Below are 27,142 nucleotides of genomic sequence, written 5' to 3'. Positions count from 1 at the left end.
TTTAAGAGAAATGGCTTCTCAGGCCCAACTCATTAAAGAGAGCCGGCTCTCAAACGGCTCACTTGCTTTGATGCATTATATTACGAATTATTATGTTGTGCAAAGAAATTAAGAAAAAAAGGAAGTATAAAAGGAGAAAATGAAAAAAGACAGGTTTGTGGTTATCCCTTTAATCAGTATATTACCAACAACAATTTATTGCAAAAAAATGAATTGATAATTTGAATAAGAAAATGTATTATTCTACTTACCGTAATTATATTTGCATGTATTTTTTCCTTCTACGGTGAACGTCCAAGCTACTTCATTTTTGAACCTTGTTTATAATAAACCTCATTCATGTCGAGCAACTCAGTATCTCACAACAAAATTTTAAATAACAATATATATGATATAACGAAACACATGTACAATATAACATGTTAAACTACATAAATAAACACGTTTGAAAAAGAAATATGGTGTAAGATTATTTTTTATTTTGTAAGGGAAAATACGACATTTTGTAAGGGCATGGGGCCGTGGAGGTTGACATGTGTGAAGTTAAATCAAGTTTAACCAAGAGTTAAAGCTTTAACTTTGGCCCACGTTAATTATTGTATATTGATACATCATAGCCAGGGTTGGGTAGGGTTACTTTAACTTGATTACTTTCAATTACTTTTGGATTACTCCAATACCAAATATGCTAATAAAAGACAAAAGAAACTAAATATGGATAAAATGATGACTCACAACACGTGGTAAGCTTTCTCTCCTGGCTTTGATCTCTCTGATCTCCGGCAAAACTAACATAAAATGCGACAGAAACAAAATGAAAATAAATCCAAACAGCTTGTCAACATCATTTTTGCCGTTCCATGTATTCCGTTACTCCCCAAGCCTGCACAAAATGTAGTCATTTTATTCATATTTAGTTTATTTAGTCTTTTATTAGCAAATTTGGTATTGGAGTAATCTAAAAGTAATTGAAAGTAATCATGTTAAAGTAACCCTACCCAACCCTGATCATAGCACGAGTTATTGTATATACTTTTGTGAAAAATTATACTTAATAATGAAAATATGGATTTTGTAAAGCACTTATTAAGAGCCGAAATGAAAGTGTAAAAGTATTATGATTTCCCCAAAATGTATTTCAATATAGAAAAAAGTCACGCCATTTAAGCGAGAGCCATGGTTTGTGCTGACACCTTGTGGTCAATGTAACGTCCTCAAAGAAGCAAAAAAAAAGTCAGTAGAATATATTTTACTTTTCAAAAACTATTTCAATAATTGAAACGTTTAAGAACATTCGTCTTTGTCGGGTTTTATTTTATTTTATTTTTTTCCAAATGAATCGCCATTTTGCCATCACTGCGCCACTAACTTAGTGACACAGTACAGTCCAAAACACACCCAGGAAGGTAAACAAAAAGATCGACGGATAGACTATCCAATGGATAACACCGTCAAGGTAAAAAGGCGGGACATCTTGTGTATCCGACCAATGGGCTACGGCTATTTCGACCCCTGCTCTAAACATGTCAGCAAAACAGCGAGGAGGGTGGAGTGAACTTGACGACTGCAGTCATATTTTACAGAAACATTAGATTTCTTTCATCTGCTGTCGTCTGCCACTTTCGCTTCGACCGACAGGTAAATTATATCAGCGCGAGTGGGCGGAGGCGGCCATGTCACCGAGAGCTGTCGAGTTTTTACTGCGTTGCGGGTAGCTGTCAAAACTTTTCTGACGCGGAGCTCGCTTAGGAAGGGGGAGAGAGGGCAAGAGAGTCCTCAGAACCAGCTAGCGCGCTAGCCACTTAGCTTAGCGTTAGCTTAGCCACAAAAGCGAGAAATGGGGAGTGTGTTTATGCTTGTGCGGGATATAAAATGGTTCCAAGAGCACCGCTGGTAGAACTGCGCTGTTATATACTGCGTGTTGAATGCGAGTAAACAGTGTGTCGTTACCTGTAGGTTGGGTCATGAATTTGATCCCACAAGTGACGTTCCGCCATGTTGGCCACTGTGTTTTTGGGGGGGTTGAGGGGAGTTGGAAGCCATGATCCAATCAAGAATCTGTCTCAAGTGTAAATGCTACGGAAATGCCAAAGGCGAAATCTCGCGCGATTAAGTTCGCGGGCTGGTTGAACCACAGCTGTGTACAGTACATTGTAGCAGCCCGCTAACTAGTGTGCCTACGTGGCGGACATATTGGTCGGGTCAACGTAGAACAGTGCTTAACACGTTCGTTTATCACGCGAAAGGTCCACGGTTCGATTCCCGTGGAAACATGTGTTGTCCACGAAAGTGATGTGTGCCAATCGACCACGTATATAAAAGTAAATAAATCACTTGCTTATTTTACAACTAATTTTTATGCGGTTAACTTTATTTTTGTCAACGTCAACACGTGCTGTTGTCATGGAAATTTCAAAATTTTAAATATATGAAAAGGGATAAGGGTTTTTTTGGTTAACAAAAATAAACATTTTTTTAAAATAACAATTTATGAACTCTTATAAAAATTACAAAAACCAGCATTTAAAATGTAACACCATATGAAACTCTTTAAAAAGACTATTTACAATCAAAATTAGTTTTGAGAGGATATTTTCAAACTTGTTTAAAAGTGGTGTGCCATCAACACACTTGTTAGTGGAGACGGGATGCTGCTGAACTCGACCCGGAACTTTGAAGCGGTGGGCAGAATACTTCGAAGACCTCCTCAATCCCACTAACATGTCTTCCTCTGAGGAAACAGATCCTGGGGTGGGCTCTCATCTCTGGTGTTGAAGTCAATGGGTTGGTTAAAAAGCTCCTTGTGGAAAGGCTCCAGGGGTGGATGAGATCCCCCTGGAGTTCATTGGGGCTCTGGATGTTGTGTGTGTATGTGTGTCTTGGTTGACACAGCTCTGCATTGTGTGGACATTTGGGGATCGTACCTCTGTGCTGGCAGACTGGGGTGGTGGACCAGAGAGGTTGTTACAACTACAGGGGAAGCACACTTCTCGGCCTCCCTAGCCCTGTCTGTTAGGGGGCACTGGAGAGGGGAGTCCGCCAGAAGGTCGAATCTCAAATCCTAGAGTAGCGATGTGGGTTTTGTCCAGGCCGTGGAACACTGGGCCAGCTCTGCAGGGTCCTAGAGGGTCCATGGGAGTTTGCCTATTTGGCCTTCATGTGTGTCCGGGACTATGGGGTACCGTGCAGTTTTACCAGGGCTTTGCGGTCCCTCTATGCCCAGGGACAGAGTTTGGTCCGCATTGCTGGCAGTAAGTCTGATCTGTTTCCAGTAGGAGTTGGACTCCGCCATGGCTGCCCTTCCTCACCGATTCTGTTCATAACTTATATAGACAGAATTTCTAGGCACAGCCTTGGCGAGGAAGGGGGTCAGGTTTGGAACACTCGGCATTACATCGCTGCTTTTTTCAGATGATTTGGTGCTGTCTGCTTTCGTAAGCCGTAATCTTCTACTCCCACTGGAGTGGTTTCAAGCAGAGTGTGAAGCGGCCGGGATGAAGTTCAGCACCTCCAAGTCTGAAACCATGGTTCTCAGCTGAAAAAGGATGGCATGCTCTGTCCGGGTTGGGGATGAGATGCTTCCCCAAGTTGAGGAGTTCAAGTATCTTGGGGTCTTGTTCCCAAGTGAGGGAAGAATGGAACGGGAGATCGACAGACGGATCAGTACAGGGTCTGCTGTCATGCGGACCCCATTTCGGTACGTCGTTGCGAAGAAGGAGCTGAGAGGCAAATCTTTCAATTTACGGGTCGATCTACGTTCCTACCCTCACCTATGGTCATGAACTGTGGGTCATGGCCAAAAGAACAATATCCTGGGTACAAGCGGCTGAAATTAGTTCCCTCCGCACGGTGGCTGGGCTCTCCCTTAGAGATAGGATGAGAAGCTCGGTCATCCAGGAGAACCTCAGTGTAGAGCCGCTGCTCTTCTGTATTGATAGGAGCCAGTTGAGGTGGCTCTGGTATCTGATAAGGATGCCTCCCGGACGTCTCCCTCGGAACATCAAACATCACATCGAACAGAAAACAAATCACCCGGAAAAAAAGGATGATACTTTGAACGTTACGCTTATAGGAGATCCATTACCCTAAATAATTCTTCTTCTGACACAAATGTGAGAAACGTCCTTTCCAATAACATGCCGGATGTGAACTCAGTAGCAAAAATGAATAGTTTAAAAAAGCGATTTATTATAATTTTGTATCAACAATGCTTTAAATTATTGATTATATCCGTTATTAATTATTTTGTCTTTAAAATAGTAAAAAAAAAAAAAAAACAGTTTCAGGACAACTATCCCTCAATGGAAAAGCGTGTATTTTTAGGTCTTTCCTTAATATCTGCTCTAGAAAATAAATTATTATCTGATGAGTTAGTTGACAAGAGTTGTATTTTTTACATTTGGAGTACAAATGTCATTACTGTAAATGAAGAATTTCCTGTATATTTAAATCAAGTTTTATGGATTTGTTTTTAACATTTTACATTACTAATGTTAATAACATTTAGTAACATTTAAATTTACACTGGAGTTTCAAATGTTTAATTAACATGAAATAATTCTACATTTTGATTAATGATAAATATTTATTTGTCACAGAAAACAATTCAAATCGAAATTGTACTTTGATAAAATATTGGACAATAGCATTTGTATTGCGAAAAAGTCCTAAAAACCCATTAATTTGTATAATTAGTCTTTAGTCATTGTTATGTTTAAATCATGTATTTTTAATTTTTCACGATTCAGACTCGTAACTAACCAATCAATTGATGATTCCTTTCCAAAGGCGGTCTGCTTTCCATCTGGCATTCCAGTCCATATCCACCCCGTCGGAATTTTCAGGTGGTATGTCCCATCCTGGCCCGTCACCGAGTGCGGGCCTTTCACCAGGTCCCATCCTTGGCCCAAGCCCCGGACCGGACCCGTCGCCCGGCTCCGTTCACAGCATGATGGGACCTAGTCCCGGGCCTGGAACGCCCAATGCAGCCCATGGCATGCAGGGACAGGCGCAAAGCGAATTCTCACAAGAGATGATGTACTCTATGCATAAGGTAGATACAAAACTATTGTGCCCTCCATATCAGTACCCTACTTTTTTTTTAAATGAAAAACCCTACCCTCTATTTTTCAGCCAATGGATGGAATGAACGACAAGACGATGGCAGATGCGATGCACTTTGGTCACATGAAAGGTGTGGGCATGAGATCTCTCCACAGTGGCATGGGACCCCCACAGAGCCCGATGGACCAGCATAGCCAAGGTACTGAGATCAAGCAATTTTAAAATGTATTTAAACAAAGGATACATATTATCATTCAAAACAGTTTTAAATTGAAAAGACATGATGTTTTCTCATAGCACGATTGCTCGTGGAACAAGCGAATTTTCCCAAGAGGAAACGGTTCAAAATTAATTAGTCTGCTCCTGTCCTCCCAAAAGCATACAAGTGAACACTAAAGACCTATAAAACAAATCTTCCTGGTCACTAAAAATGCATCCAAACAGTAATTAAATGTAATATATTATCATAATAAGATATATAAGATAATATTAACGGAAAAAAAAGAAGTGAGTTTATTATAAGTTCCGTAACCAGTATGTGCGTGTAATGCAGGAGGGGAGTGGGGAGTAAGGAGATCGCATACCTGTTAACGTATACGTTTTAATACATTTCACATTATGTACACCGTACAACATTTTCTATATCGGAGGGAAAAAGAAATAAAATATCTCATCTTGCCCATTTCGGCTGCAATCCGTATTGTCACAGTCACTGGTAACAGACGACAACCCCATTGTGTATTGCTGATATTGTTGCGGTGAGTAAATGGGTGCTGTGTTGTGTTTGTAAGGGCCTCTGGGACTGCTCGTAAACTAGATTTTCTATCGTATAGCTAGCAAGACTTTGGTTCTAAAAAAAACCTCATATATAGAAATTATTATGTTAATATGCGCTTGTATAAAGAGGTGCAATGTAAAATATTAAATGCCACCTTTAATATGATGTATAATATTTAAAACTACATCTGGTCACGAGCCCTCTATTCTTCTTTAGGCTACATGTCACCCCATCCTTCCCCAATGGGCATACACGAACACGCAGCCAGTCCCATGTCCGGCGGTGGGGGACCAACGCCACCCCACATTCCGTCCTCTCAACAAGGGTCGATGATGCCCATGGACACACAAGGAGGGGGCGGTGGTGGCAGCGGCGGCGTTCCTAACATGTCGGGCATGGTTCAGCAGGGCCGAGGACCGTCTGCTTTTAGCCAGGCCCAGCTACAGCAGCTAAGGGCTCAGATACTGGCTTACAAAGTCCTGGGCCGCGGGCAGCCGCTGCCCGAGAATCTGCAACTGGCCGTGCAGGGCAAGAGGAGTCTACCCACAATGCATCAACAGCAGCAACAACAGGCAACAAGCGGAAGTCCTTACAATAGACCTCAAGGTAGCAAGAATTATGGTAGAGATATTTGAAATTTGATGCAACATGGCAGGCTTTATTATTGTTTATAAGTTTAAACATGAATAAAGTGAGTTAACTTTTAAATAATTGTAATTAATTAATAAGTCTTTCCTTTTTTGCCAAGTTTTGAAATTGTGTTCTGTTTCAAAGGCATGCCAATGGCATCTTTGGGTGGAGCCCAGTCCAGCCTTTGCCCCACTCCAGCTATGCCAGGTCACAGTCAAAGCACGGGACCTAAACCCTGGCCAGAAGGTATATATTTAAACTCTAAATCCATATTTAGTGTGTAAAGGGTTGCTCAGAAGTGATTGAATGGTAAGGTTAACTCCTGAGCGTTTGACTTGAAAATATTTAGTTACGTTCATACACATCAATGAATTGTGGGTAATAGTGTCATTGCTCTCAGTTTGTTTTTTACCCGAACAGTACTGTTTTCCTGTTTCCTGTACATGTTTTAAACACATATAAAAGTTGTGTTCAGATAAAAGAGTAAATCCATATGTAACAAGCTTTTATTCATGCAGGTTTTTCTTGTATTCGTCCTTTGAACCATTCCCAGCAAAAGAAAATGTATAATACATAAAACCAAGATCATTCATTGCGTGGAATAGAACCCACCCTCTCATGTCAGACATCATAAAAAACAGAGTGTGAAGCTGACGAAACTCCAATGTTTAGTCTTGCATCACGCGGTTCTATTTGAAAAGGAACTGAACTGAAAACTGAAATGAGTTCTCAATTAACGTGCGTTTCCTGTACTGTCATCGCACAAATTGGACTTCCACTTAGATTAAAGAATGACCTCGTCTTCGAAGTGAAGGTTAGTTTAAAAGTTTTCCATCAACCGCCTTGAGGAATCTATGATACATCTTTAGCCTCATTTCCCAATTTGCTCAAGTATCCATGATAGTACATTCAGAAGCCTGGGATAATATTTCTAATAGAACTAAAGTATCCCCTTTACTTAGAAAATGACCACAGGTTTGGATAACATGAATAAAGCACGCAACAAAAAATATTTTTTTTTACCTCTCATAACTAATTAAAATTAGCCTGATGCACATTATGCATGTAACCACGGTTTTATGGTGTGTGCAGCACAGATGAAATGCTTTCTTCAAGCTCTCCATCAAACAGGTTGTACCAAATTGAATTTTTTGACTCATATTGTTTAGCCTCAACATTTAAAAATGAATATGCTTTTGATCCTCAAACGTTTTCACTGCTCAAAGAAAGTGATTTTCAAGGTTATTTTAAACAATAGTTTAAATTTAATTATTTGAAACTTTACCACATTTTCTTTTCAACTTACCTGTCTTTCTGACCTAAAGAAGGTGAAGACATTTCCAAACTTTTGAATTGAGCTGATGTAACTCCAACGAAACATCTTTCAACGTTTCAACCCAATGGAGGGAGACAGCAAATCAATATGTATAGTTTAAACACCCAAAAACAAAATATTCTAGGTTGTCTTTCATCAAAGTGTCTCCTAATGAATTTTGTATCAGTGTCTTCACTGTTGGGTTCATAAAACGTCTCTTCCCACACCAGAATATATTCCCACACTGTCTACTAAATAGAAATGCAAGAGGCAGGGTTGCTAATTACAAGTCTGAGTGAAGTCCATCCAAGTTTACTACTTTTCTTATTCTATGCATTAGTCAGCTGTAACGAAACAACACTCTTAATTGGCCACTAATCAATCACAGGCTCCATACAAATTCATTTGGCCTTTTGCATTTAATTTGACACATAACCTGTACTTATGATTGCTGCTCACGATAATCAGATCTGATCAATAAAGAGCAAAATAGCCACTGGCTAAGTGAGCATTCATTTTGTATTCTACACTGATACAGCTTCACAATTTTAGGGTGTTCAAGTCGCAACAATATAGACGTGTTATTTTGAAAATCATGTTAAGACCTTAACTAATAATGAAACTTGCTTTTCTCCAGGGCAAGGCAGTGACAATCAAGCCGGGACCCCCAAGCACCTTCCCCCAGTAAGTGGCGGCCGCCCGTCACCTGCGCCTCCCCAAGCGGCTTCTATGCCAGGTGGGCCCCTGCCAGGCAGCATCGTGGCCCCTCAAACAGCGGGCCAGCAGGTCTCACCCATGTTACAGATGCAGCAGAAACAGAACCGTGTCACGCCCATTCAAAAGCCTCAGGGCTTGGACCCGGTGGGCATACTGCAAGAGAGAGAGTACAGGTAAGGAAATGTTATTTGTAACCCTAAACGTATTAAAATTAATAAAATAAGAATAATTAAACTTTTCAAAATTATGTCTTCCAGGCTGCAGGCTCGAATTGCACATCGCATCCATGAACTGGAAAGTCTTCCGGGCTCCCTTCCACCTGACCTGAGGACAAAGGCTACAGTGGAGCTCAAGGCTCTCCGACTTCTCAACTTCCAGCGGCAGGTTAGCTAACTTCATTTTGTATTAGAGAGCACTAGGGCTAGGGGAATATTCCTGACAAATATATCAGAGTATGAATATTTTATACTGGTCCATACAGATTTAGAATGGATTGCAATATAACTTGAAGAATTAGGCTGATTTTACAGAAAAACGTATAAACAATAACCATTGAGGTTTAACTTTTAAAAACGGTCAAGACAACCATGAAAAAAGTCACATTTGAAGAGTTTGAATGTCTGTGCCTTCTCCCCAGCTGAGGCAGGACGTTGTGGTATGCATGCGCAGAGACACCACTCTGGAAACGGCTCTCAACTCCAAGGCGTACCGTCGCAGCAAGCGGCAGACACTGCGAGAGGCACGCATGACAGAGAAACTTGAGAAGCAGCAAAAGCTGGAGCAGGAAAAAAAGCGCCGGCAAAAGCACCAGGTTGATGGGAAAAAAAATCTATTGTGGCAAAATAAAGTCACGCCAATATTTCAAACTCACTGACTGTTGCAGTACATATATCTATTTTACAGGAGTATCTCAACAGTATCCTCCAGCATGCCAAAGACTTCAAGGACTACCACCGCTCCATGTCGGCGAAAATGCAGAAGCTCACAAGAGCCATTGCCACCTGGCACACCAATACTGAGCGTGAGCAGAAGAAAGAGACTGAGAGGATTGAAAAGGAGAGAATGAGGAGACTCATGGTAACAACCTTAAATCCCTGTAATATATTGTGCTGTACTGTAGGGAGTTCTATAATTGCTTTTTTGACATAAATCTTTTGAATTTTTACTCATAGCTTTAGTTACCAAACTGGAATTTTGTATGGGAATTTTAAGGGTCCTCACTGTAAATTGACCTGCAGATATTGTTCACAATAAATCTTATGATGGGGTTGTAGGGTGAAGTAAAGGTTTTTATACAAACAACAAAAATAAAGCCACATCTAATTAAATTGACAATATTGAGGGACATTTTGAAGCCATGTCCAGAGTTTCCCGTTGTGCTTTTTGTGGTAACAACACTTCTCGTGCCTATCCTAGGCAGAAGATGAAGAGGGCTATCGCAAATTGATCGACCAAAAGAAGGACAAGCGCTTGGCCTACTTGTTGCAGCAGACAGATGAGTATGTGGCCAACCTCACCACCCTGGTGTATGAGCACAAAGCTGCCCAGGCAGCAAAAGAGAAGAAGAGGAGAAAGAAGAAGAAGAAAGTAGTATGTACAAAGAGCAACTTAAAAAAAAAATAACGGTTTTGACTCAAAAAGTGAACAATGACATGTATGTTGTCCCTACTTAAGAAGGCTGATGGTGAAGCTGGGGAAGGCACTAGTGCCATTGGACCTGATGGAGAGGTAAGTCAGAAGAGGTTGTTCACCATAAGAACCTTATCTGCACCTATGCACTTTTTTCACTCAAGCTCGTCTATATGAAAAACAAAAAGCGTTGACAGGCCTAACCGTTTCAATACGGAATTCTCTTGTGCATTATATCTTTTAAATGATCTATTTTATCGTGCTTCACACAGATGAACTCGTAAAACTTCCAAAACCTAAAATGGGTTTTTATTATCTCATTTGCTTTGGCTTGAAATAACTTATTTTTTATCACGGCTTATGCTATCGAGTATATTTTTAATGGACCTCTTTATCTTACAGTTTGTCTGCTGAAACTTATTCGCATATGATAACACATTTAGAACCCTGATTTATTATCTGTGTACATTACAAAATGGAAAATCAGTGAGGCGAGTATAAAGAAATGACTTTAACTAAAATGTTGGCCGGATATTAACTTTAGCCATTGATTTTTGTAACTGTCCATGGGAACCATTATTATTTTTTATTATAAACCTCCTATCTTATATGGATTATCCTTTTATTCGAGCCATGCAATGAAGCGGCTAAGAACTCGATGGTCACTTATGCACAGAAGTTCATCTCTGTTAGATTTGTTTTGGCAGCTTGTTTTCCAGGACATGTCCTTAAAGTTCCTATGAAATCATAAATGAATATGTTATTTAAAATGGGGCTCATTTTTGTGTGTTTGCAGCCCATGGATGAGAGCAGTCAGATGAGTGAGCTGCCGGTCAAGGTCATCCAGACCGAGACTGGCAAAGTTTTGCAGGGCACCGACGCACCCAAATCAAGCCAACTGGAAGCCTGGCTTGAGATGAACCCTGGGTAAGAAGCCTAATTTTTTTGTTTTTTTTTCATATCTGATTTTTGTGCTGAATAATACATTCTGTTAGCGGTATCATTTAAATAGTTGACTTCTTTGCTTACCACAGGTACGAAGTGGCTCCAAGGTCAGACAGTGAGGAGAGTGGCTCCGAGTTTGAGGAGGAGGTCAGTAATTTATTAATAGAATTATTATGTCTTGGTATTTGGCATATAAACACACAGGGTTCAGCGGTACTCGTTTGTACCAAACCTTTAGTGTGCTAAAAATCCCATGGTCCATAATGAAAACGCTTTGCAATTAAATCCTCCATTTCCAATCCACTAGGGGGCAGTAGACACACTTATTTCAAATATACTCAGTCTTAAATCTGTACTCCTCAGCACAACTACATGTAATTAATATAGACTCTTGGGTTCCTTAAAGTGTATTTTATCCCGCAAGGAGGAAGAAGAGTTGGCCAAGAGCGAAAACGATAAGACCACAGAAGATCCAATCGGAGAGGCCAAGCACATTATTGAGTATTGTGTCCCCTGTCTTCTTTATTTAACTTGCAGTATCTAATAATAGAATTGACTCGTTCTGTCTGATGTTGAAACACATGCACAAATGTGTTCAGGTCAGCCAAGCAGGACGTGGATGATGAGTACAGTGTGCCGACAGATGAGGCGAGCCTCCAATCCTACTACGGGGTTGCCCACGCTGTCATCGAGAGGGTAGAGAAGCAGTCATCACTGCTCGTTAACGGCTCTCTCAAACACTATCAGGTACATAAAGTTTGCAGTCTCAACACACAACCATTTAATGACCAGAATTGCTTTCTCTGAAATTTTGTGGGCAATTGATAGCATTCATTATCCACTAAGCATATGGAATAATTTAAGGTAATCCCAAATTCTTAAACATTAAAAATGTGAGGAAATAATACATGTTTTTTTGCATACAATCTCCATATATTTCGTTCGTATATTTAAAGTATTTAGCGATTCAGTCGCCATATTGTTTTAGGTGTTAATTTGTCAAAGAGGTTACGGGTGTTCTAGGCTAAGTTTTGGTAGTTTTTGCGGAGAATGCCCTGTCATTGTGTTGCTGGTGGAATTAGTATTAGCACACCAAAGGTCAAGCAGGCAAAAATGAGCAATAAAACAGGGGGCTAACTAAGGGACACAGTAAAAATGGTCTGAGGCCAGGTTCGCTGACCTAACGACGAACTGCAGCTCGGATAAAAATATACCAATAGTAACATACAGGGTCGAAAAACACAAAAGAAAAGAGAAACTAACCAGGACTGATCGACACAAGGCGACCGCAGCTTGACGGAAAAACACAAAGGGCAACAGCTATGGCGATAAACGCGAGGTCGTCATAAAACAAAGGGACATGGCAAGAATGGCGCAAATGCCAGGCTAGCTGGCCAAAATACACTTGTTGGGCAGCCAACAAGTGCCAACCAGGAGCAAAAAATACAGGCAAGCCCTTGGCAGCCCTGATGGTAACGGGGAGCTATAGGAACAAAATTATACCAACAGTGACACGAGGCAAAGCACACAGATGAAATACCACAATATTTATTGGAATCGCTGTTCACTACAATCACTGTTTTTTCAGAGCCGGGCTCACACATTGTTTTATTGCTGTTCCCCATTTTGAAAGCGTTGTTTTCTTGAAATGACATCACAGCCTTACCACAAACAGGCCAGATGGGTCAACATTGAGAATTTGGGACCAAATTTGCTAAGTCTCTCGGCACGTGGGATATTTTGCAGCATATTTGCATAATTGTTGGAAGGAACACTCCACGTTTTGTGCCTGAACAATAAAAAATCTGTGTTGGAATACCTTTAAGTTTCCAGCACTTCAACTTTGAATGTTGAAGCTCAAGTCTTGCTTTGCTATTTTATATACAAAATTATTCCAGCTCAAACCAATGATAAAGGATGCAATGTGGTTGTAGTCCCTTTGAGACAATGAGATGATGGTGGAGGGTGTTTGATGGTGAGGTGCTATGGGGGGGTTAGATTCTGATCATCAAAAGGGCAGGCTGCAATGCCAGCTCATAGAGAGACCTCCCACCAATTACAGAGCACATGTCGCTCCACATCTGACATCTAACATCATTGCGGGGGAATAATTAATCAAACACAATGCCAGTGATGCTGCGTGAACTGTGTGTGCATTGCAGATTACTCATCCAATTACCATGAGGTTAAAAAACGTATTTCCCAGTTGGGGTTCTTTCAAACTGTATCTGAGTTCAAGTCAAACCTGATTTAAATCACAAGGGATGTTTAATAAAGAAACAAAAACAGCAACCACAAAATTGCAGAATATTTTAGACACATGGTTTGAACAGGTGCTTGAAATCCTTGAAAATGCTTGAATATCTGTTGTGTTTTTAAGGCTTAAAAAGTCCTTGAATTTTGGGTGAAGTGCTTGTAAATAGTTGAAATTGTTGGCATTGCCATGTATCTCGGCAGTCTGCCTCGATAGGCCAAACGTTAAAAGGGGAAAAATAAAACGATCCTGCTTGAAAATAACACCAACAGGCTCTTACCTCACGATTAATGGCAGCTGGCATTATGGCGTTGTTATGTTGAGAGTCATCAAAGAAGTAATCAAATTACAGGTACATTTAGTTAGAATAAGGATTGCATTGCAGTATTACATTTTATTTAAATGTATTTATGCATTTACATAATGTGGCGATAGACACATTTTGTCTATCATTTCAATCACTGACACATGACGTGGGCGAGCCGTATCTGTTGCGCCGATTGTACGGACAGCCGACTTATCTCTCCAATGCCGGAGTGAATAATCGGGAAGAACGGGACATTTTCCAAGGGGCTGGGTCATGTCAAGGTTGACTTTGGGCGGGCTGGATGAGAAGTTTTATTTTTAACATGTATCTGTCACTTGCACTATCTAACCTTACTCGTGCATCCGTTCCCTAGTCAGCTATTTGGCCACATTCAACCCCAACATCACAGTAGATTAAGTAACTTTTACCATATGGGAGAATTCTCCCCTCTTAAATTTTAAGTTGGTTGCGCCCACCACCACTCTTTTTTCTGTAGCGGAAAAATTAACATAGAACAGCGTGAATGATATCAGTAAGTAAATATGGAGGGCAGAAAGGTGCTAGGTGAGGTTGAAAAAGCCAGGAAAAGAAAAAAAACACTAAAAGGAGACATAGCCTTTTGTGCGAAATTAACAGACATGTTTCTTGAACAACATAACGCAGTTGATAGGCTACTAAAGGATTTGATTATTTTTATGTATTTTGTGTTGTCAGTGGTCTAGCCATAGGCTCCATGTTACATCACTGTGTTTCATCGTCACCATATTTGTTATGGCCACAGTTTCGCAATGCTGAGGGCATTGTATAAAGAGGGTATTGCAGATGCATAACATTTTTCTGCCACCTTATCTTATAATTACAAGATCAGGTTCTTGTAATTACCAGAAAATATCTCCTAATTATTAAAGAAGATCTGATAAATAAAAAAGAAAAACACTTGTTATCTTCTGTAATCAGCAATGGCAATGATATCATGGTGCTATCACAATTAATCTGCCATTAATACCTTCTAAGTTTGCGACCCTGGGAAATACTGATGATTATGAAGACTGTGGGTGTTATTAGTTGGTCAACACTGCACAGACATCTCAAACCCGTAGGATTGTTTAGGCGGAAAGCCCAGTCTAAAAAGACTTCGTAATTATGACAAAAGATAATTGAAAAGGAAACATCTGTAATGTATGTTGGATTTGTTTAAATGTGCCGTACAGTTTTTTGGCTCCCTGGTGTATGGGGATGGATTTGGCTTTGTACCAGGTAGATGTAAATTCCAGGGAAAGTAAGTTGGGCAAACGATTTTTAATAAATAAAACAAAAATGAAAGCAATAAATATGGAATTCAGCTCCAAATTATTATTATTATTTTTTAAATCTCGCTGACTTTCTGTCTCCTTTAAATGGGATGTGGTCGCGTTCAAAGTTGGTCACGAATATTGTGGCGGGCAAGTCAAAAGTGAAGTTTTTGGTACCTATGGATAACAGCGATTAGTAAATGTTGCAATGTCAACTTGGTGTAGGTTTGTTTATTTTATAGACAAGAGCCCATAGCCTGTAGCATATCACAAATACTTAGATGCATTATACAAGCTCGCTGCTGTTCTATATTTTAAATTCCCCCTACATAGCTTAGTGGCCGGCTTTGGGTATGAAACTCCCAGGCTCTGGCCCTGAAACTATCACCGCATGTTTGTCGCACTGTGCACTTTTGTTTTTGTTGGTATTTTATTTCTCCTTCAATGTAGCACTCATTTTGTTGAATTGGCTCGGGCCTGCATTTTCATTACAGTACACTGCTATGGTACTGGGTATTTGGGACCAGGCAGCGCAGTTGCACGCTAGTGATGCGATCAGGGTAATTTAGTAAATTTGAGTGGTTGTTTTATTTTTGTATTTCGCATTTTATTGTTGTTCACAATCCAATACAAGCCCTGTATTGTTGTGTTGTGAGAGTATTTTACTTAACCTAGTAAATCTGAATATTGTGAAGAGGTTTGGCATTCTCATAAAACTTGAACTTGGACACAAGACATTCCAGAGTTTGTTCGGAATTTAGAAACTTTGTTTGTTTGAAAAAACATTATGTTCTTAATTTAAACAAAAACAGAGATAATCTTGTCTGCCAAGTGAAAGAAAAAGTTTCATTTTAAATCATATTTTGTGGTTAAAATCTGAGCACTTTTTGTAGGATATAAGCAACTACCTTAACTTGGTTTCCTCTAACTATTTTTTAATGATACATTGTTCATTTATCTTAAACACATTTTTATAATTTCGTTTATATTATGTTTATGTTGGTATTGGAGTTATCCAAAAGTAATTGAAAGTAATCAAGTTACATTACTGCAATGTTATAGCATTCGGATTATGTTTGATTACATTTTTCAATAGGTTACTTGTAACTGAATCGCACTACATGTTTAAAGTAACCCTCCCAACCTTGCTAAGCATGAGTTTTTAACAATATGAATAATTAACAAAATCAAAATAATTACTTATATCAAAAAAGTGTGTGAATGGTGACCAGTTGATTACGCTCAAGAGTCTTTATTTTATTTGTAGTCTCTGATCTTGTTGTTTCTGCATAAGGATGAGATTCCTTTTAACAACACAAAACGTTTGTGCTTGATTTGTTGGGAGGGTGGAAGACAATGGCCTCACATGTTCATGATTTTCCAGGGGGAAAAAAAACACATTTTGTTGTTGACTTTAATTATTCATTATGGATGATTTAGTCTTCTGGGAAAATAGCAGATATGCTCCAATTTATTTTTCTGTTTGCCACTCCTCCATTTTGCATTTGCCTTGTTTTGATATCTCTCCCCCTTATAGGCTATTATCGCTTTCATGTTCATCCTTCTAACAAACACATTTTTTCTTTTGTTGTTTGTGCACTAGGGATTATTAACTCATTCACTGCCAGTCGACTTGAATCGAACACTGAGCTTTGGCGTCCAAAGCCATCACTGGCACGGAATGTGTTAAATTAAATCAGTGCACATTCTTATTTTCTGTCTTGTATTCAGATTCAAGGCTTGGAGTGGATGGTGTCCCTGTATAACAACAATTTGAATGGCATCCTGGCTGATGAGATGGGCCTGGGCAAGACCATCCAAACAATTGCCCTCATCACATACCTGATGGAGCACAAGAGGCTCAACGGCCCCTACCTCATCATTGTGCCGCTCTCGTCAGTATTCAGCTGGATGGCTTTTTTCTAATGGCTGCTTTCAAGTGATTCATGTGCTGCGGGGTGTTTCTTACATTTGCTTTACTCTATTAGGGGGGTTAAGTGAAGTAAAGCAGGTGCGGAGTCAGAATGATGATTGTTATCGTGCTTATGCCCTCTGTACCTTTCCTTTCAAAGCAGAGAAACTGCAAGCAAAAACAGCACTTACCATATCTCGCTAGATGAAAAGCTAATTCCACTTGTGTTAGCACAACATGAATTAAAAGTGCACCATATTTTGATCATATAAATGAACATTCACCATGGTGCAAGACTTGCAATAGCACAACAATGCATGCCGAACAGTGACAAGCTTTGAACTTTCAGGTTTCCTTATTTATTTCTAACTTCCATTTATATAAAAAAGTATCCACAATAGTGCCTAACAAATACATACTCATTTGTTTCTCATTGTGTCTTGTGCTGACTTCACAAACACTGATAAGTGGAAGCCCCTGCACGGCATGATGAATGATTTGATATAGCGGGGAAAAAAAATAAAAGCCATGTAAATCGGTATTCACCGAGCCGACAGAACGTGACTGCAGGATTAGCAACACTTGCTGCCAGAGCTGGGGCGGTGCAAAACTTTGCAAGGTTAAAACGTGCTTCTACTAAACAAACAAGCTCCTCAACTCTCATTGTACTTAACAAAACCAGCTATTTATCTCTCTGTAGTTTTGCACACAATTAATCCCTTCAAATCCTCCGACAGCAATCCAGCCCTCTCACATAAGCAGTGTGGTGATTTGGATGCACGCCTCAGTCTAATTACCATACAAATATAATTACGACAAAGGAGCCTCCAAATACTCGCAAACTGTAACTGTGATGTTCTGTATGACTTGGTAAAAATCAATAGACACACATTTTGCCTATACTGGAATAATCAATTTACTTTTTATCCCTAAACTATTTCATGCTGTTTTCTCGATCATCAAATGCCCAATGTTACTCTTTATACTACCTTCCTTGCTTTCCGGTCTTGAAATGAGTTCGTCCCTTAATCGGATAGTTTTCCTCACGGCACAGTTTTGCATAATTATTGTTTTGGCAGATTAAAGCTCCGATGTTATCTTTTAATATGGACTAAATTAAATGAACTCTTGCTCTACTGCTGAATGGATCTGATGGGGCAGCCACTTTTGAACACCGTCCAAAAGGATCTCAATTGCGAGCAATCATTCGGTTCAGTACCGTGTAAAAATTAAAGTGTCTGGTAACCCATCACTTGCTTGCCTCTCTTTGATTTTCATCGATTTTCTCGCTTGCAGGACTTTGTCCAACTGGATTTATGAGCTTGACAAGTGGGCCCCATCAGTGGTTAAAATTGCTTACAAGGTACACTCAAAATCAAATAGTCTCAGAATGCTTTTTATGTCAAACAACAAAGAAAAATATTTACCTTTCTTCTACTAAAAGGGTACCCCAGGCATGCGTCGGGGATTGGTGCCTCAACTCCGTAGTGGCAAGTTCAATGTTTTGTTGACCACCTATGAATACATCATCAAGGACAAGCACATACTGGCCAAGGTAAGATAAAATGTTGTCTTTGAACACGGCCTTTCTTCATATACTCTTTCAGGATTTATTTAGGAGTTATTTAAGGTTCTGAGAACCTTTATAAGTGGTGCTGTAAATTATTATCCCCCCAAAAATAGCCCCTAAAACCGGTTTTCATATTAGTGAATGAAATATTGAAACTGAAGATCGTAGCGCACAATCAACATTTTTGGTAAAATTTTTTATCATTAATTTGAACCTAATTGTGTTAATTGGCGTTGATATCAACATTGTGAATTATAGCAATGAGCTTAGGCATGGCACTCGAGGCTAAACATGTTAAAAAAGTCATGATAATAGTACAATTTTTGTAAAAGAATAATGGATCCTAACAATAGTGCAATGAAGGGAAGTGCAATAACATTTAGCAGCAACAAAAGGCACAAGGTATATATTTTCACAGTATAGTGTGCTTGTGGAAGAAGCTGTCTCTTATCATTGGCCACAAATGAGGTAGGACTTCCAGAAAAGACAGAATCTATCAAAGAAACAATATAACTTGTCATAGCAAAAACAATCTTCTATATACTTGGTAGTCAACAACAATGAACAACAACAAAAAAATAACATTTAACATTGACATCAAGCTTTTGCAAAAATGCATTTGTGGCGTTTTTTTAATAAGATGTTACAATGGATATAATCACCTGAACGAGCATCTATTGAGTTTCGGTTCCTTGAAAATAGGAACCGAAACTCTAAATTAACGTTAGTTAATTTGCTCAAAAGTCTGTGGTATATACAGGTAATAAATCAATTCATCAACAAAAGCTCATCTCACTTGGCCTTGAAAGCTCTGTCTTCCAACTTGAGTCGAGATTGATTGTAGGTTGGGTAGATTGTACAAATGGTCCCAGCTCTTGAATCCCGAAATATAAGTACTTTGTTCCTCTGATAAACGGCCCCTACCTATCTGTCTAACAATATTGCTACATTCCAAATGTTGTTTTCCCTCAACCACACAAAATTGCTGTTATTTGAATTATTAGACGTGTCGCGTTGTGCAGGTCATTGTAAATTATTGCAACACAAACTTAACACATCTTCAAGTGTTACCGCTATTGCATGTGGACACACAAAACTGGACGCTTATTTGAACAGATTGTAGCCTTTTGTGGTGCTTTGAATAGCCACAAAAACAGTCACATCCATTTTAGCAGACATGGCCAAAGACTATTTGCGACCACAACATTGGCTTTGATTTTACCGCCCTCTGAATTCAAAGGGTGCTTTTTTCCAACTGGAGCAATGGACATGAGAGGTTTTTGAACGTTGACTACAAAAAGACTAAACTTTAGTCTGTTTGAAGGACTGATGTTTGCTCCCTTGCAAGCAAATGGGACATGGGAGTTTGTTGGACTGGGTCTCTCACAGTATGTTTGCAGCATTATCATTACTTTCTCATCTCCAAGAGGAACACTATGCAAGCTCAATGAGATAGCATCTAAGTGCCGTCATGGATTTATTGAACAGTGCACCGCATTCAAAAATAACTGAAAACCCCTTTACTTTTCTGAGAGCTCGCTCAGCTAACATCAGCGCTGCTTTCCAGGCAGCTTTGTCGATACTCCCCTCTGAAACGGGGCATTTTTATTAAATGCCAGAGGAGCTGAAACGTCTTTTTGCCGCCAGAAGAAGGGTATTTAAAATGGCATCACAATCACAGTGAACTATTGCATAATACCAACTTTAAAATGATGCAGTGCAGTGTTTATTTTTTATCTTGAACTTACTGTAAATGGTACTCTCACTGTCTTCAAAACAGTTTCTCTTTGGTAATACCCTTTTGGAGACATTATAAACTTTATTGCTGTCCTTGCTGTAGAATGAATTACCATCTCCGTTTAGATGCATATTTTTCTAAAGTGTATGCTTTTCATTTTGAAGTTCAAACATGTCCTTTTTAAGAAATTACATACATTTGTCTTTTCAGCTCACTTCAGAAAAGGTCGGACAATCAATTTAAGAGGCCAGTGTTCATTTTAAAGCTCTGCAGACAAATGCTTTTTCAGAAAATGAGTTTTTTTTCTTTTCACGGTATGAATTAGTTGCATTTATACTATCATAAAAAAATACTTGCGGTCTGGTTCTGTTTCTTGTTGTTTTGGTATCAACATTTCTTAATTGTTTTTAAAATATGGCAAGTTAAATGAACAAATACTCACCTGGGTAAAATCCAGATAAATTACATTCTCAGCATTTTGCCAATGACAGGTTTCAGTTTTTTGTTGTTTGTTTTTTGTGCTAAAGCTAATGTCGCAGTTTTATTTTGCATATTTTTTCTACACTTTCTTTCAATATGACTAATTAAAGTACCCTCTGCAGATCCGTTGGAAGTACATGATAGTGGACGAAGGTCACCGCATGAAAAACCACCACTGCAAGCTGACGCAAGTGCTGAACACGCATTACGTGGCTCCCCGCCGCCTGCTGCTCACCGGCACGCCGCTGCAGAACAAACTGCCTGAACTCTGGGCGCTGCTTAACTTCCTGCTGCCAACCATCTTCAAAAGCTGCAGTACTTTCGAGCAGTGGTTCAATGCACCCTTCGCAATGACTGGTGAAAGGGTACGCACCTCCAGTTATGTCACATGTTATTAATCTGGTGTCTTGTGTATCGCATCTTATACCAGGCGCTGTGCGTCATTGCAATCATCATGTCACTTTTGATTGTTCACAATAAAAAAATCGAATACACAATTTTCTTCAGGTGGATCTTAATGAGGAGGAGACTATTTTGATCATTCGGCGTCTGCACAAGGTTCTCCGCCCCTTCCTGCTGCGTCGCCTAAAGAAGGAGGTGGAATCTCAGCTGCCAGAAAAGGTGAGAGGATACACTGTTTTTTAACCACAATATTTTCTAACAGATTCGGTAATGAGACCTAAAATAAAAACACTAATAATGACAAGGATACAATATTGCCAATGTTTGGGTTTTTAACTGGAGCTACCTGGATATAAATGTATTTTATAGACATTGCAAAAGAAGATCACAGCAGGATCGACAATGCAGGGAAAAAGCACCCTTTTAGCATACTGTCGTTCATTTGTAGTCTTCTCGGGATACTGCACCTCAGTTTAAGTCATTGAACCTGTATCAGAAATGAAAAGTTCGATTTTCTTCTAATTTCTTATCACAGTGGTTTCCGGGAACTGTTAGTTGATTGAAAATAGAGGGGCTTTATATGACCCTCAAGTCACTTGATTTTATAAAAAGGTGCTTTGAGATTCTAGCCAAAGTACTGTGGGTGCTATATTTGTAGAGTGCCAGGTAATGCATGAGGATGTAATGGTCAAGTAAACTCACTTTACAATAGGCAAAGGTTTGACAAACAATAGGTAATAATTTATTTAAAACATAATTGAAGTTGATTATGTTCTCTCATTCGAGGTATTGGGGCAATTAAAGCACAAACAGCATGTGCACTGAAAACAATACTGTTTGAAAACAGGAACAATTAAGTTAATTAAATTAATGTTGCGTTGCTAAAATCCTTGAAGCAACAGATTAAACACAATATAGCAGTTTTATGCAGAAAGGCGATTTAACAGTATCCACTGTGTTAGCATTGTGCTAATGAGCCCGATTTGCAGGTGCGTGCGTGTGTGTGTGTCATGTCACAGTGGGTTATCTGACAGCCAAAAATGGAAATTCACAAAAATGTGTTTCAGTTATTTTTCCCGCTCTCCTGTGGTTTCTTCACTAAAAAAGTTGGTGAAACTTTAAATATAATTATTTATATTATGGGCAGCACGGCGGCACAGTGGTTAGCGCTTGTGCGGCACAGTTCATGTCATGGGAACCTGTCGTGGGTTCAAATCCAGCTCCAGACTTTCTGTGCGGAGTTTGTATGTTCTCCCCGTGCTTGCGTGGGTTTCCTCCGGGCACTCCGGTTTCCTCCCACATTCCAAAGACATGCATTTCAGGTGAATTGGCCGGTCCAAATTGTCCCTAGGTGTGAATGAGCGAATGAGTTGTCTGTCCCTGTGTGCCCTGCGATTGGCTGGCAACCAGTTCAGGGTGTCCCCTGCCCACTGCCCGATGATTGCTGGGATGGGCTCCAGCCCCCCCGCGACCCTACTGAGGATAAGCGGTACGGCTAATGAGATGAGAGATGAGATTTATATTATCATCTTGGTCTCTGTGACAAAACTGTAATCGTATTTTGTTTTTAGACTTGTTTGGCAGAATCTAGAAAAAGTATTTTGCTCATGCTTAACATAAGGAAAATGAAGAAACCTTGTGAAGGGGCCGCACATGAGGTAATCCCCTTTCCAGGATGACCAGGCTGCAATGGATGTTGCAAAAACAAACAATACACAGATATTGTCAACATGAAATACAGGTCATTCATAGGCTATAGAATATAAGTGTGTTTTAAGACTAGATTTAAACAGTTTCACTGAGGTTGCAGATCAAATCTCGGGGGGAAGTCATATGAAATCAAACCCCCAAAACCTTTTGAGCATATTATAGTTTGGTTCTGATACAAAAAATAATTCCTCATCAAACTGAATTCTTGAGTTTTCAGGCATGCCAGACATGGCAGTTAAGTTTAAGGAAAAACTCTTTAGCAAAATGTTGCCTTGAACACTAAAAACATATTGGGGATCTGTATAAACATATTGAAGAAGAGTTTTGCTATCAGAATAATTAACAAAATGTTATATCAAAAATAATTGATCATTTCCCTCATTATGCGATGTTTCCCTGAAGCTCTGACCAAAGGCTGTTTTCATACATCTTTATAAAATTTGTACGAATATGCTAATCTTCCACATAGCTAATTCCCCAATTTTCAGGGATTATTATTACCCCTTGTTGTTCATTGGTTTTATAATATAACCTTTTTATTTATACGAACCTCTTTATACCTTAACCCTAAGGTGGATTCCTATTTTGTGTGTTTGACCATAGTATGCCAAAAGCAGCATCTCATACTTTAGATGTTTTTTTCCACAGGTGGAGTATGTTATCAAATGTGACATGTCTGCCATACAGAAGGTCTTGTACCGGCACATGCAAAAGGGAATCCTTCTCACTGATGGTTCTGAGAAAGACAAAAAGGTACCAGCATGTGGAGAGCACCTACTCTTACATTTATGTTGCTGTGTAGAACGTCATGTTTGCTTGCCTGGTGCATCATTTATATAATTTCGGTATCAGGGCAAAGGAGGTGCGAAGACACTTATGAACACCATCATGCAGCTGAAGAAGATCTGCAACCACCCATACATGTTTCAGCATATCGAGGTGAACTCCCTTTGTGTGTTAATCTAGAGCCGGAGTGGCGAACACGTGGCCAATAACAATGCGGCTTTTTGCCTCATCCTATTTTCTATATACTGTATCTCGTTGCCTTGTTTCATGTTTTTTTTTTTTTGTGTGTATTGAGGGTGGACACTTTCCTTGAAATCATCACAAGAAAAATACTTATTGTATTGTAAGGAGAGGAGTGTGTTAATAATATTTTTTTAATTGTGTGTGTTTGTGTCTGTCTGTCATGGCAGGTCAGTGCTTGGTGTGGCTCTTTGACTCTCACGGTTAAAAATTTCATTTCTTTGTGCCAAACTTGTTCGCCACCCATGATCTAGAGCAATCGGTTAACCGCTGGTCTTGATCTATCCACATTGCTGCTGCTCTTTGATTGTTTGATTCTCTACCACAGGAATCATTTGCTGAGCATTTGGGCTACCCAAACGGCATCATAAGTGGGTAAGTTGGATTGAAAAGAGACGCTACTCATTGTCCGTATTCCAATCTACCCCTGACAAAAGCTACTATTTTGATGTGAAGCCAACATTGTGAGCCAGAAATTCCTGAGTATTTCCTATAGCTTATTATTAGTGCAGTGTGGGTAATTAGAAACATTTTGGTCAGAAAGATAGAGCCACACATAATCCACGTCTGTTCTGAAAGCGTTTTTTGGCGCGCAGCAACTCTATGTGTGGGCAACATTTCAGCTTGACACAGTCTGATTTGAGAACAGAGAAAATGAGAAGTGTGTAGTACTTACATGTTGTTATTTTTTTCATATACTAATCTGCACTTGATTCCCTCACAGGGGACATATTTTTTACTTAACACATTGAAAGTAGTTTATAACAAAAGTTTTGATAACACGTTTTTAAATGCGCTAAGATCACTCACTAAAAAAATCTTTTTGAATTGGGTATTCCTATTCCCACTACTTGCCTCACCCCTCTACTGCTAGGCCAAAGATGACTACATCTTTATTTTAATCCTTTAAACAATGTGCTGAACAGAAATAGTGCAACAACTTGTGCATTGAAAAACATTCATTCATCCTTTTACTTCAGCCTAAAATGCTTAATTTTAGTGCTGAACTGACAAGAAGGTATAACAATCAAGACGTTATGATTTTGACTTCAGTTCTAGCCAGGACATGCATGGCTTCACTGAGCAGTTAGTCAAATTGTTTGTCAGTAACTATTTTTTCCATTCCTGACGCAGGCCCGATCTTTATCGAGCCTCTGGGAAGTTTGAGCTCCTGGACCGCATCCTGCCCAAACTGCAGGCTACAAAGCACCGGGTTCTGCTGTTTTGCCAGATGACCTCACTCATGACCATCTTGGAGGACTACTTTGGATACCGCAACTTTCAGTACTTGCGCCTTGATGGTAAGACTGCAAATTAAATAGTAATGAAGATGACTTCACATTTTGTTTTATCAATAATTAACAAAGCGGAAAACATACACAGTATGTATTCATTTATTCCAGTGCATCATGGCAAGTACAAATAATGATTGAGTTTGCATCAATTCAATTAAATGCAATGTCCCATCGGTTTTAGGCATTGATAGGCTCACGGGGTACAGAGAATACAGAAAATAAAGAGGATATTACATATAATCAATGAATTATATAAGCATTTGCTTCTTACTACCCCTTTTCAAACATATTATGTAACGTTATTTTGTTGTTGAGTTATTGTTTTTGTTCTGTTTTTTATTTTGATGTTCGAATAAAGTTTTCATTCATTCAATTACTCCAGATGGCAAAAGTCTACGAGTAGCAGACTAATTAGACTCTAATTAGTCTGCTACTCGTAGACTAATTATTAGAGCAACAGGCAGATTGAAACCGCATGTAATGAGGTATTTTCATTTTAACAAATTACATTCAAAGTCTCAGTAAATAGCTTTAACCACAAAAATAGATATATTCAGGTGAGCGAGGCCTAAGTAATTAATTATCGGCCTGAATGGGTTTATAGGCAGTTTAATCACATTTGCCTTTACAAAATACAGCCTGGAACAACATCGGTTCTAAATCCTTGCAGGAACTACTAAATCAGATGATCGAGCGTTGCTGCTGAAGAAATTTAATGAACCAGGATCGCAGTACTTTATCTTCCTTCTCAGTACCAGGGCTGGCGGCCTCGGACTCAATCTTCAGGCCGCCGACACTGTTATCATCTTTGACAGTGACTGGAACCCCCATCAGGTCTGTGAACTTTTTCGTGCAACCACTACAAAGACTCTGCACATTTGAATTTCGTTTAAAAACAGTACATTTTGCAGTAACTTAATCAGTGCATGTATACAAAGTATAATCAAAACTATACCAAATTGCTAGGGTAGTACAGCTGGGGGTGATCATAGTCTACAGCCACACACATAAGCACTTGGAATTACTTCATAAAAAGCGCCAATTTGTCGATTGTTTACAGGACCTTCAGGCACAGGACCGCGCCCACCGCATTGGCCAGCAGAATGAAGTGCGAGTGCTCCGCCTCTGCACCGTCAATAGCGTGGAAGAAAAAATCCTGGCAGCCGCCAAGTACAAACTCAATGTGGACCAGAAGGTGATCCAGGCTGGCATGTTCGACCAGAAGTCCTCCGGCCACGAGCGCCGCGTCTTCCTGCAAGCCATCCTTGAACACGAAGAACAGAATGAGGTAGGTTGCTTAAGGTTTGGAATTAATTTAGTTTTCACTCATTAGTACTCCTTTTAGTAATTATTTGATAACATTTTGATGCCTTTTTTTTTCGTGTTTTACTGAGTGAAGTAATTTGTTTTGATCCATCCGCATCCCGCTTCCCAACTGTTTAAACAGTTTTTTGTTTTTTTTTCTACTGCTTTAGGAAGAAAATGAGGTACCAGATGACGAAACCCTAAACCAGATGATCGCCCGCGTCGAGGATGAGTTTGAGCTGTACATGGTAAAAAAATCACCACAACAAACAACATGCCTACTTATTCCCATTCAAACCTGGTATGTGGATATATGGATGCAGCGATTCGACATGGACCGGCGGCGAGAGGAAGCTCGGAACCCGAAACGTAAGCCTCGCCTTATGGAGGAGGACGAGCTGCCCTCGTGGATCATTAAGGATGACGCCGAGGTGGAGCGCCTTACATATGAGGAGGAGGAGGAGAAGATGTTTGGTCGAGGGTCTCGCTGTCGCCGGGATGTGGACTACAGCGATGCACTTACTGAGAAGCAGTGGCTGAGGGTAAATGTCATGCTGAGTACCTCAATTTGAAGCCTCAGAACGGGTCCCAACTTACTGTTCAAAAGACATTATCATTTGGATGTAGAGTTTCAAGCAAAAATTGGATATTCATCAATGGTTAAGGATAGTGATCAGCAGCCATTGGGCCACGGACCAGGACCGGGCCATGAGCCATTTTGGCCACACAGAATAAAATTGCCTTAGATTTTGCTAATTTATTTAAAACATAAC

General features: G+C 39.6%; 1 protein-coding gene and 1 long non-coding RNA gene across 5 annotated transcripts in view; one reads left to right on the top strand and one right to left on the bottom strand.

Moving 5' to 3' along the window:
• Positions 1-2,063, bottom strand: part of LOC148366145 (uncharacterized) — a 35,410-nt gene extending 33,347 nt beyond the window's left edge. For 2 of the 3 annotated variants that reach the window (XR_015850548.1, XR_015850550.1), the window contains exon 1: positions 1,951-2,063. This is a non-coding gene — a long non-coding RNA (uncharacterized LOC148366145). The remainder of the gene's footprint in view (positions 1-1,950) is intronic. The other variant, XR_015850549.1, reaches the window with a different exon arrangement.
• The window catches only part of smarca2 (SWI/SNF related BAF chromatin remodeling complex subunit ATPase 2), a 40,018-nt gene continuing 14,405 nt past the window's right edge, over positions 1,530-27,142 (top strand). For both annotated transcript variants that reach the window (XM_088336586.1, XM_088336584.1), the window contains exons 1-28: positions 1,530-1,638; positions 4,789-5,053; positions 5,134-5,263; positions 6,059-6,448; positions 6,617-6,718; positions 8,425-8,677; positions 8,762-8,888; positions 9,142-9,315; positions 9,408-9,581; positions 9,921-10,094; positions 10,179-10,232; positions 10,930-11,060; positions 11,168-11,225; positions 11,503-11,579; positions 11,678-11,825; positions 16,663-16,826; positions 18,140-18,206; positions 18,288-18,398; positions 20,754-20,996; positions 21,139-21,252; positions 23,392-23,496; positions 23,596-23,682; positions 24,098-24,144; positions 24,904-25,070; positions 25,735-25,898; positions 26,125-26,352; positions 26,540-26,617; positions 26,693-26,911. In XM_088336586.1, coding sequence (XP_088192712.1) covers positions 4,850-5,053; positions 5,134-5,263; positions 6,059-6,448; positions 6,617-6,718; positions 8,425-8,677; positions 8,762-8,888; positions 9,142-9,315; positions 9,408-9,581; positions 9,921-10,094; positions 10,179-10,232; positions 10,930-11,060; positions 11,168-11,225; positions 11,503-11,579; positions 11,678-11,825; positions 16,663-16,826; positions 18,140-18,206; positions 18,288-18,398; positions 20,754-20,996; positions 21,139-21,252; positions 23,392-23,496; positions 23,596-23,682; positions 24,098-24,144; positions 24,904-25,070; positions 25,735-25,898; positions 26,125-26,352; positions 26,540-26,617; positions 26,693-26,911 — 3,990 coding nt within the window. In that variant the 5' untranslated portion in view covers positions 1,530-1,638; positions 4,789-4,849. The remainder of the gene's footprint in view (positions 1,639-4,788; positions 5,054-5,133; positions 5,264-6,058; positions 6,449-6,616; positions 6,719-8,424; positions 8,678-8,761; positions 8,889-9,141; positions 9,316-9,407; positions 9,582-9,920; positions 10,095-10,178; positions 10,233-10,929; positions 11,061-11,167; positions 11,226-11,502; positions 11,580-11,677; positions 11,826-16,662; positions 16,827-18,139; positions 18,207-18,287; positions 18,399-20,753; positions 20,997-21,138; positions 21,253-23,391; positions 23,497-23,595; positions 23,683-24,097; positions 24,145-24,903; positions 25,071-25,734; positions 25,899-26,124; positions 26,353-26,539; positions 26,618-26,692; positions 26,912-27,142) is intronic.

Source organism: Urocampus carinirostris, chromosome 5, assembly GCF_059441175.1.
Source record: "Urocampus carinirostris isolate Australia breed hairy pipefish chromosome 5, RoL_Ucar_1.0, whole genome shotgun sequence".
Taxonomy (NCBI): domain Eukaryota; kingdom Metazoa; phylum Chordata; class Actinopteri; order Syngnathiformes; family Syngnathidae; genus Urocampus; species Urocampus carinirostris.
Note: the sequence above shows the minus strand (reverse complement) of the source record. Positions and strands in the feature narration are given on the sequence as shown.